The following is an 18,645-nucleotide window of genomic DNA, read 5'->3' as shown; positions in this document are numbered from 1 at the left end:
GGTGCTGTCCTCACGTAGTCCCCAGGCTAAGAACCGTCTGCACCACATCCCTCTTCCTCACCGCCTTCCTCCCCCTCATCAAAACTTGCGTCTTCAAATAATTTATTTTTGCCTCGTGCCTAAAGGATGATAGAGCATTCTGGCAGAATGTTAATGTTTTCATCTATTGAAAATGTCTCCTATTGAGGTAGCATAGTAGGTTTTACTGTGTTCGGGGAGGAAATGACATATTTATTAAGTAAAGCCTTTGCCTGCTTTTTTCTCAGATGGATGCCGCCTCGTTTACAATGACATTCTTTGGTCAAGGATACAGTCAAGGCTTTGGTCCGGAGAAGAACAAACCAAATATGAGAATTTGTACTCAGGTGAAAGGACCAGGTAATTCACATATGACTTAAGAATCCTGGGGAGTTTTACATTGTCTTAAGGTATAAAGCAGTATTACAATGTTTTTTCCTTAAAGCTTAATAATTTTAGAAATAAATTTGCACAAATTATTTAATAATATAAATTATTCTGTTAAGGGAAGGATTGAAATGGTTATAATTTAATTTTATTAGCATAACCCTCCTGGTTTATTTTAGTATGATTTCATAATTCTGTGGCATATTTTAACATGAGTAAGAAAAGGCTGATTGCTATTTATTCTCATACTCATGGATCACTTTTTTTTAAAAGATTTTATTTATTTGAGGGGATCCCTGGGTGGCGCAGCGGTTTAGCGCCTACCTTTGGCCTAGGGCGCGATCCTGGAGACCCGGGATCAAATCCCACGTCAGGCTCCCGGTGCATGGAGCCTGCTTCTCCCTCTGCCTGTGTCTCTGCCTCTCTCTCTCTCTCTCTCTTTGTGACTATCATAAATAAATTAAAAAAATAAAAATAAAAAGATTTTATTTAATTTGAGAGAGAGAGAGAGAGAGCACAAGCAGTGGGGAGGGGGAGAGAGCAGAGGGAAAGGGAGAAACAGACGCTCTGCTGTGCAGGGAGCCCAATGTGGGGCTCGATCCCAGGACCCCAGGATCATGACCCAAGCTGAAGGCAGACACTTCACTCACTGAACCACCTGGGTGTCCCTCAATAGTCACTTTAAAGCAGTGTAGTTATAAAGCTGTGGGCCAAGGTTTCTTTGTACTCTGTAAACACCCTAACATTGTTTGTAAAATGTGTGTGCCCATGCGCATTTTTCTGGGGAGGGTAAAGCTTTTGATGGGTGGTTGAAAGGATCTGTCACCCAAAAAAAGTTCAAGAACTTTTGGCATACATTTGATAGAATCCTACAGAGACAGCCCTACTTGTGAATTCTAGTACAATTATCAGTTTAGATACCATCACCTCTGAGAGATGAGAGGGTGTCTGCTTTGCAGTTTTAGTCAAGCCAGATGGAAAAGGTATCTTTGTGCCTTCCCTTCTTTTCGAACTCCCTGCCAGGCTTTTTAAGATAATTTCACTGTATTTGTATTATTTGGCAGAATTGTAAACGCTAAAGTTCCACTTGTTTATAGACTTCTTTTAAAGCTACTTCTTCTTAAAGTTAGACTTCGTTTAAAGCTACTCAGTTCTTTTAAAGAAATGGAACCTTTTTTTTTTTAAGTGGAGCCTGGTGTGTTACTGGAGAAACAAGTGAGGATCATTGGCTTTGGACGTTTTCAGAGGCAGTGCAGCTCCCCGTGTGTGCCTGGCTTCCAGCCTGTGCCTCAATTGTCCTCATCTGGAAAGTGGGGATAAAAATAGGACTAACTTCATGTAATTGTTAGGAAAATTAAGTGAGGATAATAAAATTAAAGCACTTACTAACACATCCTAACTTAAACTAGTAAAGTACTAGTTAATTATTAGTTTTAGGTGGACAGAGTATTTATTGAGACAATTCTGTATACCTAGAGTTAGAGATAAAATCTACATTTGATTTTTGAGTGTTGTTGAATGCCTACTTCATTAAGAGTTTTCTTTGATCAACTGTGTTCTGCAGAGGCTGGCTACGTGGCTACCCCCATAGCCATGGTCCAGGCAGCCATGACACTTCTAAACGATACCTCTGATCTTCCTAACACGTGAGTCTACTTTCCTTGTGGTTTTCCTTGTTTTTATCTATGTCATATTTTAGCTTATTTTGATTCAGTTTTCAGGCATTGGGTCTACACATAAGCATTTACAGTACCTTTGATCCAAAGATACAGGTAAATTAAACATGTAAGAGGGATAGTTTCTTACTGGCCTAAGGACAGCACAGAGATAAACAAGAGGAGACAGAGATTTGAGACTTAGGTAGGTTGACTTTAGTTCCTCATAAAAATAGCTCAGGGCTGGAGTCAGCTGCTCAGAAAAGGTCCGTGTTGTCAAACGGTATTATCAAGAGCCTCTGGTCAGTCCTGATGATGCCCTGCTGGCAGTGGGGAGCCCAGAGGGCAAGTGTGCATTGATTCATGGCGTCTTGGCTAGATGTTTATCAAGTAGACTCTGTTACTGGAGGATGTAGCCGCTACTGTAAAAGTAGGCCAACTTTAAAAATGAGTCTTGGACCTGCAGGCTTAGGAACAAATAAATATAGATAGGATCTAGAACAGTATGAAGTGAATCCTAATTAAAGTTTTTCAAATAACTCTACAGTTGACCCCCTACATAGTCAAAAACCCACATATGTTGTTGACATATATATTATATACTATAATCTTGTAACAAAGTAAACTAGGAAGAAGAAAATGTTAAAATCGTGAGAGAAAATACATTTATAGTGCTGTATGGTAAAAAAAATCACATGTAAGTGGACCCACGCAGTTCAATCCCATGTTGTTCAAGAGTCAGCTGTACCCAATTAGAAACGACAAATACCCACCATTTGCTTCAACGTGGATAGAACTGGAGGGTATTATGCTGAGTGAAATAAGTCAATCGGAGAAGGACAAACAGTGTATGTTCTCATTCATTTGGGGAATATAAATAATAGTGATAGGGAATATAAAGGAAGGGAAAAGAAATGTTGGGAAATATCAGGAAGGGAGACAGAACATAAAGACTCCTAACTCGGGGAAACGAACTAGGGGTGGTGGAAGGGGAGGAGGGCAGGTGTTGGAGGGGAATGGGTGACGGGCACTGAGGGGGACACTTGACGGGATGAGCACTGGGTGTTTTTCTGTATGTTGGTAAATTGAACACCAATAAAAATTAATTAAAAAAAAAAAGAGTCAGCTGTACCATTTGAAAGCATTTAGCATTTTATAAAATGTCGGTCATTCTGTTTATTTTTTAATTTTTAATTTTTTAATTTTTTTTTAGTCATTCTGTTTAAAGAAACTTCTTTTTCATCCAGTTTAAGTCTTCTTTATGCTCTCATAATGATCTGTTGCCAAAGATGATTTCACCCAGGTCCTTTTTTATCCTCTCAAGTCTGAGCACTGACTTTATCAACAGCAGCATCGATGACCCTTGTGTCCCCTCAAACACACAGCAGTATCATGGGGGCAGTCTCACTAGAAGTGGAAACCCATCGAGATAGTTTGCTGGGCTGCTGGTTTCTTCCTGAGTTATGGCGCCTTGCTCATTTGGCTGAGTTTAAGAATGGAACCCAAACTAGTTTATGGTGGAGTGAAGGTTTTCATGAGTGCTGATGGCTCGATGGCTAGGCCTCCAGCTAATGACACTACAACAGAAGAGGGCCAGAGATGGCTTTGTGCACTGTTTTTATCTTGTTCTTGTCTTACAGGGGCGGGGTCTTCACACCTGGAGCAGCCTTCTGCAGAACAAAGTTGATTGACAGACTCAACCAACGTGGCATTGAATTTAGTGTCATTAGCAGCTCTGAAGTCTAAACATTTGAAGAATTAACTGAAGGCATAGAATGCATGAATTAACGGCTTTTTTTTTAATGTAAAATTTGAAATTCTTCTGTATCCTGACTGTATGTAAAAAAGATTGTCAAATCTAAAATATATACACATTAAAAGCAGGAAATTGTGCTCACTTACCCTAAATTTCAAATCTTAGCTGGCTTTGTGATTTTATTGCTGTGAGAGAACTAATACTGACTTTTTCATTGGAGAATTCATGCTCAGTTCCTCTAAGTGAACTGACAGACCAGAGGTGAGGTGGGTGCCTCTCCGTGCTGCCGACAGGCTGCAGACAAGGCCCGCAGGCTGGTGTTCATGGAGGCAGGGACTGCTGCTCCCCTTGCCTAGATGTTGAATGGGATCTCACCTTCAGATGAATTTCTCTACATACTGTTTGGGCCTTTGCCAAGTGAAACTACATTTTAAATTTTTATTTTAGCTTAGTTTTTCACCCATCTACACTGATTTTTTGACTGTTACCTAAGTTGAATAATAAAGGATTGTCATTTGAACAGTGGCTTTGTGTTTGGACCTGCCCTAGGTATTTGAGGGTAGGGGTCTGACCTGTGTACTGCTCATAACTGGGCCTGTCATTTGTTTTCTCTGGTTCTGTACCTGTGATTGGTTTCAAAGATAGAGCTGGTAAGTTTCTGTTCTTTTCATTGCCTGACCAGAAGTGAATTTCTTTATTTTTTGTATTTTAACTAGGTTTTCCCCTGAAGCCCTAAAATAAGGCAAAGGACTTTTTCCTTTGGTAATAAGCATATGATAAACACATACATAGTGTTCTGTGCCATTTGCTACATAAAGAGGACACAGCCACTGCCTCTATGAAATTTCTACTCTGCATTGAGAAGCATGGCACAGATAAGAACATGAGTTGTCTGGAGGGAGCCTCCTGTGCTGCCTGAGGCTATCAGCAGAGGCTGTCTAACTTGAAGAGGGAGATTTATGGTGTATGCTCTATCCTCTGCCCTGGCCTGGGTTGGGTCCTAATTGGTGGGCTGGTAGAAAAGTTTTTATCCTCTCTAAAATCAGGAAGGTGTTCAGGAGCAACAGAGGCCATGACCAGCCCCGGGACAGAATCCTGACATGACAGTGGGCTCCCCAGTGGCCCCCGCAGCTTGCGGGCGGGAGGTCTGCAGGTTGGAGCTGAGGAATCTGTGGTTCAGGTGTGCACTGGGAGCCTCTGGGTGAGGCTGCCGGTTGTGTTCTTCCCAGCTTGGTGGCGTGTGTTGTGTCCGGCTCTACATGGACACTGATGTACATAGAACCTGTGTGACCTTCCTCCAGCTTGAGATACAGGTGTGTCTCATCCAGATTTCTTTTTAACCCCCAGGGCTCCTCAAGCTGCTTTTTTGCAAAAAGTATATTACTTCTGCAGTTATTTCTGCAGATGGTTAAAGAACTTTGAGGCTCAGCCCAGGAGGTAGAAGAAGCCTTCCTGTCTTCCTGTGGCCTCACAGCTGCTTTGCCTCACTGACAGGCTTTCCAGACCCTGGTTCCTGCTGCCATCACCGCCTGGAGCTCCACCTGTAAGCTGTAAGCTTTTGAGTTATTCTTTAGTTGCATGTACACTAGTCCTGAACCTGAGCTGCAGATAGAACCGAAGCCTCTCTGAGAAGCCTTGGGTCCTGTTATTTTGCAGAAATGACCAGCCCAGATTCCCGCCTTCCTAGGGAGACTCCTTTTGGAAGCCATTGCTAGACTGTCCTGCCAGCAGAGTTTCAGGTTTCTCCTGTTTGATCTCCCTAACTTCATACTCCAGAGAACAAGGACTGGGGTTGTTACTTCTTTTTCCTCCTTCCTGGGTTCTTATGCTTCTGCCTGGGGCCGTTCTGCAGCAGCTGTTGCCATCAGGAATGGCACCTTCAGGGATCCCTGGGTGGCGCAGTGGTTTGGCACCTGCCTTTGGCCCAGGGCGCGATCCTGGAGACCCAGGATCGAATCCCACATCGGGCTCCCTGTGCATGAAGCCTGCTTCTCCCTCTGCCTGTGTCTCTGCCTCTCTCTCTCTGACTATCATAAATAAAAATTAAAAAAAAAAAAGAAATTAAAAAAAAAAAGAGGAATGGCACCTTCAGTCAGCCCAATGCTTGCTCACAGATGCCTGGACAGGCCTTGTTGATTTAATGTTTAAAGCCTCAAAATGGGGGAGATGATTGTGCCAGACTCAGAGAATTGTCATGAATGAGCTACTATGTTTAGCACGTAGTCTAGAGCCCAGCACACAGAATTGCTCGTGGGGCCCCGCCGTCACTGGCAGGCTCCCCACAGCCTTTCCCCCGAGTACCCAGTGCCCGTCTGCCCTCAGCGGAGACCCGTCCGTTCTCCCTGGAACCTGGATCACCCAAGCCCAATTGCCAGCAGATTGCACTGGCAGCCTCTGCCTCTGCCACGTGGCCTGCACCACACAGGCCCCACTGCCGCTGCTCCCCCGCCCCCTATGGTTTCCAGATAAGCTTAGGAAAGCAGAGGAAGTAGAGGTAGAAGATCCAATTTGTCTGGAACAAGGATACAAAATGAGGGGTAAAATAACATTTGTCTCTAGGTCTGACAGCAAATTTTTCAAAACAGCTTTATTTGAACTTTCAAACTGTTGAATATCAATGCTTGTCAGTGGCTTCAATGTGCCAGGCTCTGTTCTAAGGTTTACATTCACTCACCATCTGCACTTGGTACTATTCTCATGTCCCTATAATAAGGAATGGGGGGTTAGCAAGGGGAAGGCATTTGCCTCAAACTGCAGCTGGGAAGTGACCGATTAGATAGGATTTAGCCCCAGACAGATGGGTCTCAACGCCCGGAGGGCTGGCCTCCCACTTCCAGGCCCACCTTCACTCCGGATGTGAATTCATTTTCACATGACTTTAAACCAAATTGCAGAACAGAAACAATGTGAGGAATGGGCTGGGTGCGTGGTGCGCACGGCTCGGCTGGTGGCCAAGTTCATCAAGCTCAGAGCTATGCGCGCTCCTCGCAATCCTGGGGCGACCCATTGGCCTGTGGATGCTGCTGGGGATGCAGTGGGCACGCTCTCTTCTCCTTTGCTATACGAGCAACATCGCTTCTCAGTCTCTGCAAACTGCGATCAAGCAGCTCCCCAACATCCCTCAGCCTCTGTGACTGTTGGTATACAAACGGTCGGAGCATCCTGTCATCTTCCTGAAAATAAAGCAAAGGGAGAAAGCGCCCATCGCCTCCCATCAGTGGAGTGAAAAGCGTGCAGGTGTGAGCAGGGTGCCCGGGATGGTGCCTGGGGCTGGTGTGTTATGCTGAGCTGCCAGCAGAGGCGGTGAGTCCTCCAGCACCGTCAGCCTCAGTTGGTTGCTGTCAGGGAGACACGGGAGCAAATGTGGGCTTTTTGGTTTGGGATAACTTACATTCCTCCGACTGTTGAAGTTCTGAGGTCTGGCACGGACTGGGTTGGGTGGGGATACTCCATGGGTAGGGCAGGGGGACTGCTGTGTCCCCCGCCCCAGGGGAGCAAGTTTCGAGGGTGACGGCCAGCACCCAGCCTGTCCCTGTGGGGCCTGGCTCATCTGCATCACTAACCAAATGGCCACTCAGGTACCCTGGTCATTTTTTTCCCAATTCGTTTTCTATGTCTTTCTCTTAAAATCGTTGCTTATATATTCTAAATACTACTCCACGTAGTATTGATGATAATACAAACGGGCTGTGGCTTATTTTGAGCTTTGTTTATAGTGTCTTTCGCCTAACCAGTTTTTCTTTTGTTGTGACATAAACACAGAAACCAGTACTTGTAATGTGTTAGAGTGAATACACCTCCAGAAAGAGCTCTGCGTCTCCAGCCCCTCCTGGTCACTCCCTCTCTCTCTCCCCGCGGGGAGGCCTGACTCATGGGATAATCATTGCCTTGTCACCTGGAATGCAGCCCTAGACAGTCTCCTGCCTGTTTCTTGACCATTTATGGAGTCCCGTTGGATGGTATCTGCTGTGACTTGCAAGTCAGCATGGTCCGTGCTGAGACTCACCGTGTTGCACGTGGCTAGGGTTCGTTTTCACAGCACTATGGTGTTCCTCAGTATTGTGGGACCCAGGAAATTTAACAAAAATCCCCTACCCCTGGACAAGCAGAGCAGGACTAACTCCATTTTGTGCTGCACCCGCCACCTCCTGTATGACCCCCACATGACCTGCTTATTGCTTAAGGCGCTGCCCCACCCTAGTCAAGCCGCTGGGCACACCCTAATCGGAAATCGGCTCATAACAATGTAACCCTGCTTTGTGCCCACCAAAACTGACCAAAGTAATAGGCCAGTTCAAATGGGTACTATAGGGTAAAATGTAATTCAATTGGCCACCTGAGTGTGGACCGACATGACTGTGCAACTTTCCGTGTATCCCACTGGCCACTGGCCCCTATAAAGCTGCTACGCCTCTTAGTCTCGGGGTCCAAGTCCCTGCTCCGCTGTGTCGGGTATACTTGGACCCAAGCTCGAGCTTGTAAATAAACCCTCGTGTGTTTGCATCGGTGTCGGCTCCTCAGTGGTTTCTCGGATTCGCAACCTTGGGCACAACAGTATGGGGGTGGGTGTGCACTGGGACATTTCCAGTTTGGGGTACTAAAGAGGGTGTTGTTAAGAGCAGCAGCCACTGCATATATAGGCATGGGTTTCTGCAGTTTTTCAGCCCCTTCCTCATTGAACCACAGGACAGGAAATTATCTGAGTGACTATTTCTCAATTCTTTCAAGAATGGCATATAACAAGGGCTGTTCTAGACACATAGGAGAGAAATGAATCCATTATATACATTGAATCCCTAGCAAGGTGGTTCTCAAACTTCAATTTAAGGCAGAGTCCACCTGGGGGGCTTGTTAGGGGACAGATTAATGGGCCTCACACCACAGGTCTGGTTTAGGAGGGTTTGTATTTCTAAAACCACTGATGATCTCTGAGGCTGATGGCCGGGGCCACACTTTGACAACCTCTGCTTCAGAGCGTGAAAGTCTGAATCCTCTGCAGAACCAGCTGACTCTCTGGAGGAGGGTGCAGGCTTCGGGAGTAGGCACATCTTCTACGTTTATTAGGTAAATGGCAAAAAAATGTTTCAAGTGGTGGTTCCAACTTCCACTCTTTCCAGCAGAGCATGAGCTTGTTTCTGTTGCTTCAGACCGTCAGGAAAAAGTGAGAGATGCCAGCAAATTTTATTTCTGTTTGCCATTGTCCATGAGGCTCTAGCCAGTTCAGCAAGGCAAGAAATACAAAGTATAAAGATTGGAAAGGGGAAAAACAAGATCCCATAACATTTCTTTGGGATTACACTGAATCTCAGGGAGACTTGACAAGATTTGTAAGAGCTAATCTTCCAAACCAGGGAGACATGGCATGGTTTGCTCTTTATTTATATCTTCTTCAACATCCCTCAGGCAAGTTTTTAAATTCCCTCCATAGAAGTCCATAGTTTTATGGTAGTTGTAGGCCTAAGTACTTTATTTGATACAATTATAAATGGCATCTTTTATACGAAGCAGTTCTATTTGATACTGTTATATTCAAATGCAGTTAATTTTTAAGTGTTGATTTTTCAGCAACTTTGTGATTCTTTTAATCTATAGATTCTTCTGAATTTTTAATTTGCATTAACATGTCCTCTGGGAATAAAAACAGAGGCAGCATGGAGTGGTATAGACTGTGGAGTGACCTTGCTGGGTTTGGAGGTTGGGCCTGCTGCTTAACCAGGCATGTGTCCTCACACAGGTTACTTACCCCTCTTGTGCCTTAGGCCATGAACTGCAAGATAAGGCTAATAATTCCTACCACATAGGGTTGTTGTAGAATTGAGTTAGTAACGGTAAAGCATTCAATAAATACTGTATAAATATGTGCTATTGCTACTGGGATGTTTTTCCCCTTTTCTTTCTTTTTTTTTTTTTAAATTTATTTATTTATGATAGTCACACAGAGAGAGAGAGAGAGAAGCAGAGACACAGGCAGAGGGAGAAGCAGGCTCCATGCACCGGGAGCCCGACGTGGGATTCGATCCCGGGTCTCCAGGATCGCGCCCTGGGCCAAAGGCAGGCGCCAAACCGCTGCGCCACCCAGGGATCCCTGTTTTTCCTCTTTTCAATCTTTATACTTTGTATTTTTTGCCTTGATGAACTGGCTAGAGCCTCAAGGACAATGGCAAACAGAAATAAAATTTGCTGGCATCTCTCACTTTTTCCTGACGGAAAGGAAAAGCATTCGGTGATTTGCCATGAAGCATCGTGCTTACTCCGAGTTTAAGATTGCCTTTATCAAAGTAAGGAATGCACATTGTATTCCTGATATGCTAAGAGTCTTTATCATGGTAAGATGCTGAATTTTGGGGCGCCTGGGTGGTTTAGTTGGTGTCTGCCTTCGGCTCAGGTCATGATCCCGGGGTGTTGGGATCTGGTCCCGTGTCGGACTTCCTGCTCAGCGAGGAGTATGCTTCTCTCTCTGCCCTTCCCCTCACTTGTGATCTCTCTCTCTCAAATAAATAAAATCTTAAAAAAAAAAAAAATAGATGCTGAATTTTATCACACACATTTTCTGAATCTGAAGTATCTTACTTGGTTTATAACAATAAACCAAATTTGCATTTCTGGGATACTCTGTAAATCACAAAGTAAATGAATGGCCATATTGGGAACCAGCCAGATGTTTATTTGACTAAAAAAGCAAAAGCAAAGACGGATGCGCAAGAGAGCAGGGGACACACTGCTCAGGCCTCCGCCCGCTCTTTTGCTGAGACACACACACCTCCCCAAGCTCAAGAGATGCAGGTCCCTCAAATGCCTAAGTTTAATGCAGAGAGATTCCTTTTGCTTGCAAGATTCTGGTTACTTACAGGAGGTTTATAATGTCTCAGTCTGAGAAACCGTCCTCTTGCCGTGTTCATGCTTTGGTAGAAGACCTTGAGAGCATTGGCTAACTCCCTGTCGGAGCTGGCTGCTGGAGGAGCCAGCCTGTCATTCTCGGCTCTGGCTGCCAGCAGGTGTGCTGTGCTCTGAGTTACCTTCAGGGCATCTGAAGGCTCATGTGCTGCGGAAGTGAGAAAAGATAATATGTATTTAATCCTCTGCTTCTCCAAGCGTCTATGTGTTTATTTTGGCAGTGTTCTACATCAGCATTTATCAAGCACCCATTGAGACGCCTCCAAAAGAAATCTTACCAGGCAGAAGGGGGAGAAAAAAGTCTTTTTTTTTTTTAAAGATTTTATTTATTTATTCATGAGAGACACACAGAGAGAGGCAGAGACACAGGCGGAGGGAGAAGCAGGCTCCCTGCGGGGAGACTGATGCGGGACTCGATCCCTAGACCCCGGGATCATGCCCTGAGCTGAAGGCAGACACTCAACCGCTGAGCCATCCACGTGCCCCTGAATTTTTTTTTTTTTTTTTAAAAACGAGATCCAGATCAACTCATTAAAAAGGAAGTTTCTCAGAAATACAAACACACATCTCAGATGTAGGAGTTTAAAGAAAAAGTAAACCACCAAGACGTGGGCTGCCTCTCACCTTGTTGGGGAGAACCAACTTTCTCAAGTGCTTGTCTGAGAAGCACATTCTCCTCTCTCAAGGCTCTGTTCACGTTCCGGAGCTGTTCCGTCTCCTGTTCTAACTTGAGCAACTTCATATAAAGTTCTGAAGTCTGATCTGAAGTGGTCTACAAAACACATGTCCGTTTAGCCTTTTGCTGGATTATTTGCATACCCTTTGGGACTGGCAATTTTTATTACTGGGAGACAACTAGATGGGGTTGGGGAGCAGGGTGTAAGCTCCTCCAGGAACAGAAAATCAAGAAAACACTTGTTTAGGGAAGGCACATCAATGATCCCTAAGCGGCTATCACCTAGGATTTCTTGGTCCTTTGCCAAAATGTGCACACCTGGCCTGTATCCACCAATGTGGAAATTTTCTTGGTGTCCACCATGACATGGCCTTCACTTGTGACCATGAGGTCTGGTTGAGAGCAGCTCAGTTGGGCGCAGCCTTCTGCAATGTGAGGGAGACATCATCAAGGAAAGAACCTCACCACTATCTGGCCCCATTGTGGTGTGAAGAGATGTAAACCCTATAGTCACCTGTGGACAAGAACCCAGGGACCTGGGAAGATGGCTCATGGCTGTTAGGACCCCCTGACCCCTCCCACTTCCTCCCTCCCTCAGCAGCCCTAGATACCGTGACATGCTAGCCAAGTGGAGTGCATTGTACAAAAGGGGAAGTAACCAGGGTACCTTGAAGACCCCATAAATCGACAATGAGAGCATTTGTTTGTAAATAATTCAGAAAGTCCTGAGATGCATTTAAGGCTGTAAATTGGACTGTTTCTTCTATTTGGGGATTCACAATTTTCCACACAGGCTTGGTATAGAAAGTGCTTGAAAGATCATACATTCTGTAACTGAGAAAAGGACATAAAACACGATTTAAAACCAGAAGGGACACATTTATGAGGAAAAGGATCAGATGAGCCAGAGAAGGATGGCCGGCATTGGTCTGTTGATGCAGGATGACCTGTGATTGCTTCTCGTGAGCACCACCGCAGCATCTCAGCCACGGCCCACAAGTAGCATCACTACGTGGACAGTATTACACGTCTAACAAAAAGGAGATGGGCTTTGATAGATACTTTCTACTTCCATAATCTAAAACTGTCAATTTTCCACGTGAGGTGGTGGTTTGACTTCTGGCCTTCAAAGCTTCCTTTTATCGATTTATCCTTCAAATCTCTTTAGCCCAATTAAGCCTATCTGGTGCTTTTGCCATACTGTGATACAGTCCCTTTGTTTCAAACTCAGAAAAACCTATTCCATTTAGATAATAAGCTTTACTGAATATTCCATCAGGTCATTAAAATTTCTGATTACTGCATCAACCACTCTTCTAAGATCAGCACACACGGCTTACAGCCCAGCAACCCATAGGGATGTGGGACCTCTGTTAAACAGAAGGGGAAATACTCATTTCGGGGTTGAGCAAGGAGGGAAAATTAAGAAAATTTCATAATAGGCTCGTTTTTGATATTTGAGGAAAGACTTCCTCCCACCAGGGCCCAGGGGGTGGGTGGTGTGTGCACACAGTTCAGTGGGACAGGCTGGTACCCCATCTGAATGCCCCGCTCCGCGCCTTCCTTGAGCCACTTGATGCCAAGGCACCGCACAAGGCCAATCTGGAAATCCATCCTCTTGCCCAGCAACTCCGCAGTGTCAATAACCACATCCTCCTCACTGCATGCTCTGCAAACAGAGGAGAACATGGGCCGTGGGTTAGCCTGGGCCCGAGGGAGTTAGCATTGTGTTGTCATAGGCGGTTATTGAGACCTCCTCAAGAGATGGCCACCCTCCCTGAAGGAAAGACAGGGGGTGTTACCAGCTGCAGAATTCATTCATTCAAGAAACATTCAAGGACCTCATAACCCTCTTGAGAAGGAGAGAGTGATATAACCACTTTGTACAATAAATGGGCTAGCATTGGAGACCCAGGTAGGTGCCCAGTGGGAGAGAGGGGCTATCACCCAGGGAGAGCCAGCTGGCTGCCATCTTCCTTGGCGACCTCTTCACAGTCCAGAGTCAACTCCAGGCCTACAAGTTTGCAAACCAATTTGGAGCACTTTCCAACAGCAGCCATCTCACACCAACCTCACATCAAGCTCCCACAGACAAAGCCTATAAACCAGGATGCCACCTGATTAAGTGGCAGCGAGAGATCAACCACCCACAGCCCAGAAGCCCGAGGTGGCCCAGTGATCAGAAGGCTTCGTAGAATCCCCACCAAGATGGCGGGTCAATGGTCAGCTTGGTCCCTGGGGCTCAGGACCTCGCAGTCCCCTTGCCCCCTTCCTGTGCCTGTTGCTTCTTCAGAAAGACAAAATGGCAGCCGTGGGCACCTGAGGGAACTGAGCCTCCAGACCAGAGCCCCTGCCACCTGCCTCTTCGCTTCGTATTGCTAAGAGATTTGGGCTTTTGTGGAAACTGCCCGAACTGCCTACGGCCTGAAAAGAGAAACAGAAGAGGCTCCCTGGAAGGAGGTTGAGAGGCAACACTGCAGAGACAAAGCAAAGCCTGTCCCCACAGAAGGTCAGATAAGCATAGAGAATGAGGCCAGGTCTGGAACAAAGGCACCTCAGTGTCTTACTTGAGAAAAGGAACCAAAAAAATGACCGAAGCCTATACCCAGGATGGAGAAAGGATGAACTGGGAATGAGCTTTCTGCTTCTGGCTCCAGGGCCTCTTCACAAGGCTCTGGAAGATTCCAGGTTGGCCAGCTTGGTCGCCATGGCAAAAATCATTTGATGAAGCCAAATGGTTACTGAATGACCAGCTGACCACCTCCTCCGGGGGAACTCAGGCACCCTACAAGCCCCGGACCAGGCCAGAGGAGAAGGGGACACCCACTGTCCCGCCGGGGAGCAGGGCGTCACGCGGATGTGCAGCATAGCCTCCTCCGTCCCGTCGCAGCTCAGGAACTCCACCTGCTCCTCGAGTTTCATGCAATAGGCCAGCGGCTGGAGCCAGACGTGAGCCGATCCCAGGTGCACGGCCTCGACGGGGTCCCAGAAAGGGTCGTCTTCCTGGGCCACGTGGCTGTCCTCCCCTTCTAGAAAGCGCTGGTAGAGTTCCTCCATCAGGAACTTCCTGTTGATAAACTTGGCTTTTGACCAAATCCACACCTGGAAACACAAAGGCGGGTCACCAGGGTCTGACCCCTGTCTCCGTCCGCATTCACTCTTGGCCCGGCGCCTAGCGCAGCACCCCGGGGACACGGCCACGGCGGCCCAGCAGGGCCCTCGGGCAGCGCAGGCGAGGCCCGCGGTCACCGGGCACCAGCCCCACGTGTCCGCCGCCCGCTCTGCGGCACCTGGCACGCACTGAGGTTGCGGCCGCCTCGTTTGCTAATGAGCTGATGAAGCAGGGAGGTTTGCTGAGGTTAACCCCGGGGCCCAGAGTAATCAGGCGGAAGAGGAGGCGGCGGACGAGGTCGGGGAGACAGTGGCCGAAGCCGGTCTGGGAGATGCCCGGTGGCTGACTTGGGAGATGGCCTGTGATGGCCGTGAGCCTGGGAAAGTGGGGAAAGAGCCTGGGAAGCAGATGGGCCCTCAAGCCTCCGGAAAGCAAAATGGCTCTATGGGCCCCTTGCTTTTGGTGCAGGGAGGCCTGGGCTAGGCCTGTAGGCGGCAGAGCTGTGAGGTGATGGACATGTGAGCTCCCCCCACCCCTTGCCCCCCTGCCCCCCAGAGCCTGCCAAGGGCTGTCCCCTCCCTGAAGCTGCTGAGCTAGAGAACAGAAGCATAAGCTGTGTGTGTGTGGGGGGGGGAGAATGCAAGTGAGATGGAAAGTTCTAGACCATAAACATCATATCCGAAGTGGTTACCATGTAGAATGAGTAACTCCTTCTCTGAACAGCTTCAGACGACACCAGAAACCAACAGATACATCATCTCTCTGTGAGTGTTCTGTGTCCTCAGAAAAAGGAACATCCTCCAGACTAAAAAGACTTCTTCTTCCCTTTTCTGCCTCCAGGACAGCGAAGTGCAGCACGGTCCTCCGAGAGTCCACGCGAGCCTGGCTGTGGCAATGCTATGGCTGGCGAGCCCGGCTTGAGCTCCAGGGAGTGGGCCTTTCAAAGACCTTTAGGCCGTGGGGCCAGGATTGTGGGCAGCCAGATCATCAGCCCCATGCATCCTTCCCCACAGAGAGCGGACGCGGGCCCCGGGACAGGGCAGCCGGGCTCTGCGGGCTGGTGGGGGGGCCTGTGCTGACCCCCCCTCCCCCAGGCAGAGACAGGCAGGGTCCCCTGTACTGACCCTTCACCCCAGGGGGCCTGCGGGGCCAGGCACAGACTCCCTGGCTAGAAGCTTTTGCACAGATGCTCCTGAAAAGTCAGTATGGGTGGCATTTCCAGTGTAGAAAAGCTCCCTGTCCTCCCAGGGACCTGGCTGGCTCCCAAATTGTCAGTGACGTGTGATGATGGTCACACGAAGCAGCCTGTGGGTCTCATCCTCTCCTGGTGACATTCACAGTCTACACAGTCTGCAGTCAACGTTTGCAAGACCAACCACCAAAAAGGTGCTGAGTGTGTCTACACACGCTGCCACCCTGCCCCAGGCTGCTGGCAGGCCCTCAGACCACGCCAGTGTTCTCACAATGGGCTGGTTACCGCCAGCACTGCGAGCAGCTCCCAGGGAAGGGGTCACTTCTTCTGGGGAAAGGTCACTGAAACTTTTAAAAGGGAAAAATGGACAGCCTCGAAGATGACAGATCAGTAAGATTTAGCTCTGAGGAGAAATGAGAAATAGGAACAGAATCACTAAAATCAGCGCAGAGTCCCTTGTAGGAGAGCCCGGCGCGGTTTGCTCAGGAGCAGGCCAAGCTCTCCCACAGGACTTGCTTAACCATCAGAAGTGAAAACACTGGCCGTGGCAGCCTGTGTGGTTGAGGGAACCTTCCTGCTGATCTCAGAAAAGGCTGAATAAAATCTAAGTCCCCTTAAACCATGATAAACAGTCAACAGGGAAACACAGAATCACATGGAAAACAGTTTTTAAAAATTAAAGATCTTAAAACAAGGTCTGGCAAGACAGTAGGAAACTGCTAAGCCAAACTCAGGGCGGGAGTGCCTGGCTCCAGAGAGGCATGTGGAACATGGGATCACCAAAGTTGTCTGTCCTCATGTAATCCTCCAGAAAACACAAACACAATGTCACAATCACAGACACCTCGAGGCTTCAGCTTGTCTGAAGGCCTCATGGGACATGGCACAGACATCCAGGTTGACTCCCAGGGTGGGGGTCTCACCCCGAGAGCCCTGACAGCTGCACTGGGGTGTATGGTGAGCTGGCATCAGGCCCATTGCTCTGGGCTGAGTGTTCTGTCCCCCAGTGCGATGGTGGAGGAGGCAGGGCCTATGGGAGGTAAGTAGGTCATGTGGGTGGAGGCCCCGGAATGGAGTTAGTGCCCTTCTGAGGCCCCTAAGGTCACTTGAGGACTCAGTGAGAAGGTGTCCACTGTGGCCCGCACAGCCAGCCCTCACCAGACACATCTACCTGGTGGTCTCAGGCCGCCGGCCTCCAGAGCTGTGACAAGTACAGGGCTGTTGTTTGAGGCCCCCAGGCTGTGTGACATGAAGGGACTGCCAGGGAAAGACACAGAAAGGACAGGAAGCTGTCTCAGAAGTTGGGGCCCCCAACTGGCCTCACTCAGGGTTGCTCCTGAGGCTTTGTAGCCTAGGGACCAGTTAAACTCGAACCATGACCTTGGGGTCCCAGCATCAGGCAGAAAGGCAATGCACCGAGGCTGAGTGTGGACCTTGCCATTTCTAGTTCTTCCATCTAGTTCTAGTTCTTTCAGGTTATTTCACAATTTTAAGAAGATGTTGGTGACTTCGGGGGAATGAGCAGAAGTGTGACGCTCAGACAAGTGTTGGTGTGTCACTCGGTAGAGCAGATCACCCAGGGATATGCGGTCCCCTTCAGCTGTGGACTGGGGAGGCAGCAGCACACCCTGAGGCCGCCTGAGAAGTAGGGGCTCTTAGAGGACAGGCTAAGGAGTGAGCTTCAGGTCAGGGCCAGAGGGCTGAGTGTGGCTCCGACGGCAAAAATATGGGGGGGACGCCAGAAGAGACCCCCAGTCTTTCCTGTTAGAGGGGAGGGAAAAGAAAGGGGTTTTAGGTTCCCAAGGGGACGTTCCTGACAGTGAGCCTGGGAATGGGTCAACGTGGTTATGGATCGACCAAGGCCTTTTCTGGAATCTTCTTCTTCTTCTTCTTCTTCTTCTTCTTCTTCTTCTTCTTCTTCTTCTTCTTCTTCTTCTTTTTTAAATAGATTTTATTTATTCATGAGAGACACACAGAGAGAGGCAGAGACATAAGCAGGCTCCATGCAGGGAGTCCGACGTGGGACTTGATCCCAGGTCTCCAGGGTCATGCCCTGGGCTGAAGGTGGCACTAAACCACTGAGCCACCAGGCTGCCCCCTTTTCTGGAATCTTAACAAGAGTGTAGATCTTCTCATTGCTCCACATTGGCAGGTCTCTCTGTCTCTCTCTGTCTCTTTGTCTCACTGTCTGTCTGTCTCACTGTCTGTCTGTCTCTCTGTCTGTCACAGACACCACCATCTGCTGGATAAACTCTCAGGCTCCCTTCTGGACTCAAGCCTTCAAGTCATGTTAAAAACAGACAGGAATGGTCAGCGCAGGTGGTGGGGAAGGATCCTGGGGCTTGGTGCTGTGTGGGGAGAGGCCCAGGAGGACACAGAGGAAGGGGTCTCGTGTCTCCATGGTCCCAGCCCCACTTGGAACACACCGTGCCCCTTCACTGGGCGTTTGCAGACTGTCAGGGCTGCACCGACCCTATCTCTGGGAGAGCACTACAGAAGCTCTGTCTGTCCCCAAAGGTGCACTCACCTCCTGAGTCCTCTGGTTTGTCACCTTCACCATGACCTCTTTCTGTAGGTCGTAACCTCTGGAGTCAGATGATGCTAGATTCTTCACCTTCAGTTCCATTCTGAGTCCCTGGTAAGAGAAACACGTTGCACCAGGTCACCCTGCGGTATCAGTTGCACCATCCCCGCCACATCCCCCTCTTTCTCTGATGCTCCCCAGATGTCCTGAGGATTGGCACCCCAGGGCACCAGGGGGCCGACCCCCACTCAGGCATAGAGGGCCTTGGGGTGCTGGGCCCAGAAAAGTCGCTCCGAAGGATGATCTGGGATGGGGTGTGTGCAAGCGAGTCCTGGTCCGGGGTCCTGGGTGGCCATGATGGCCAGAGGTGGCACTGGGGCTGGCGAGGCCTGGGTGTTGACCTGGGGTCTGTCATGGCTCCCAGTGGGGGC

General features: G+C 48.3%; 2 protein-coding genes across 2 annotated transcripts in view; one reads left to right on the top strand and one right to left on the bottom strand.

Moving 5' to 3' along the window:
* SCCPDH (saccharopine dehydrogenase (putative)) overlaps window positions 1-4,336 on the top strand; it is a 35,531-nt gene extending 31,195 nt beyond the window's left edge. Inside the window, exons 10-12 of the mRNA XM_041766035.1 lie at window positions 267-378; window positions 1,970-2,051; window positions 3,701-4,336. Of these exons, the coding sequence (XP_041621969.1) occupies window positions 267-378; window positions 1,970-2,051; window positions 3,701-3,806 (300 nt within the window). The 3' untranslated portion in view covers window positions 3,807-4,336. The remainder of the gene's footprint in view (window positions 1-266; window positions 379-1,969; window positions 2,052-3,700) is intronic.
* Window positions 4,337-6,788: 2,452 nt separating this feature from the next.
* The window catches only part of LOC121487625 (kinesin-like protein KIF28P), a 56,970-nt gene continuing 45,113 nt past the window's right edge, over window positions 6,789-18,645 (bottom strand). Inside the window, exons 16-23 of the mRNA XM_041749527.1 lie at window positions 18,218-18,325; window positions 14,214-14,488; window positions 12,921-13,055; window positions 12,054-12,220; window positions 11,705-11,811; window positions 11,319-11,482; window positions 10,665-10,821; window positions 6,789-6,989 (exon numbers count right to left, since the gene is read on the bottom strand). Of these exons, the coding sequence (XP_041605461.1) occupies window positions 6,789-6,989; window positions 10,665-10,821; window positions 11,319-11,482; window positions 11,705-11,811; window positions 12,054-12,220; window positions 12,921-13,055; window positions 14,214-14,488; window positions 18,218-18,325 (1,314 nt within the window). The remainder of the gene's footprint in view (window positions 6,990-10,664; window positions 10,822-11,318; window positions 11,483-11,704; window positions 11,812-12,053; window positions 12,221-12,920; window positions 13,056-14,213; window positions 14,489-18,217; window positions 18,326-18,645) is intronic.

Source organism: Vulpes lagopus, chromosome 1 (genome assembly GCF_018345385.1).
Source record: "Vulpes lagopus strain Blue_001 chromosome 1, ASM1834538v1, whole genome shotgun sequence".
NCBI classification, from domain to species: Eukaryota; Metazoa; Chordata; class Mammalia; order Carnivora; family Canidae; genus Vulpes; species Vulpes lagopus.
This window is presented reverse-complemented; position numbering and strand designations above follow the sequence as displayed.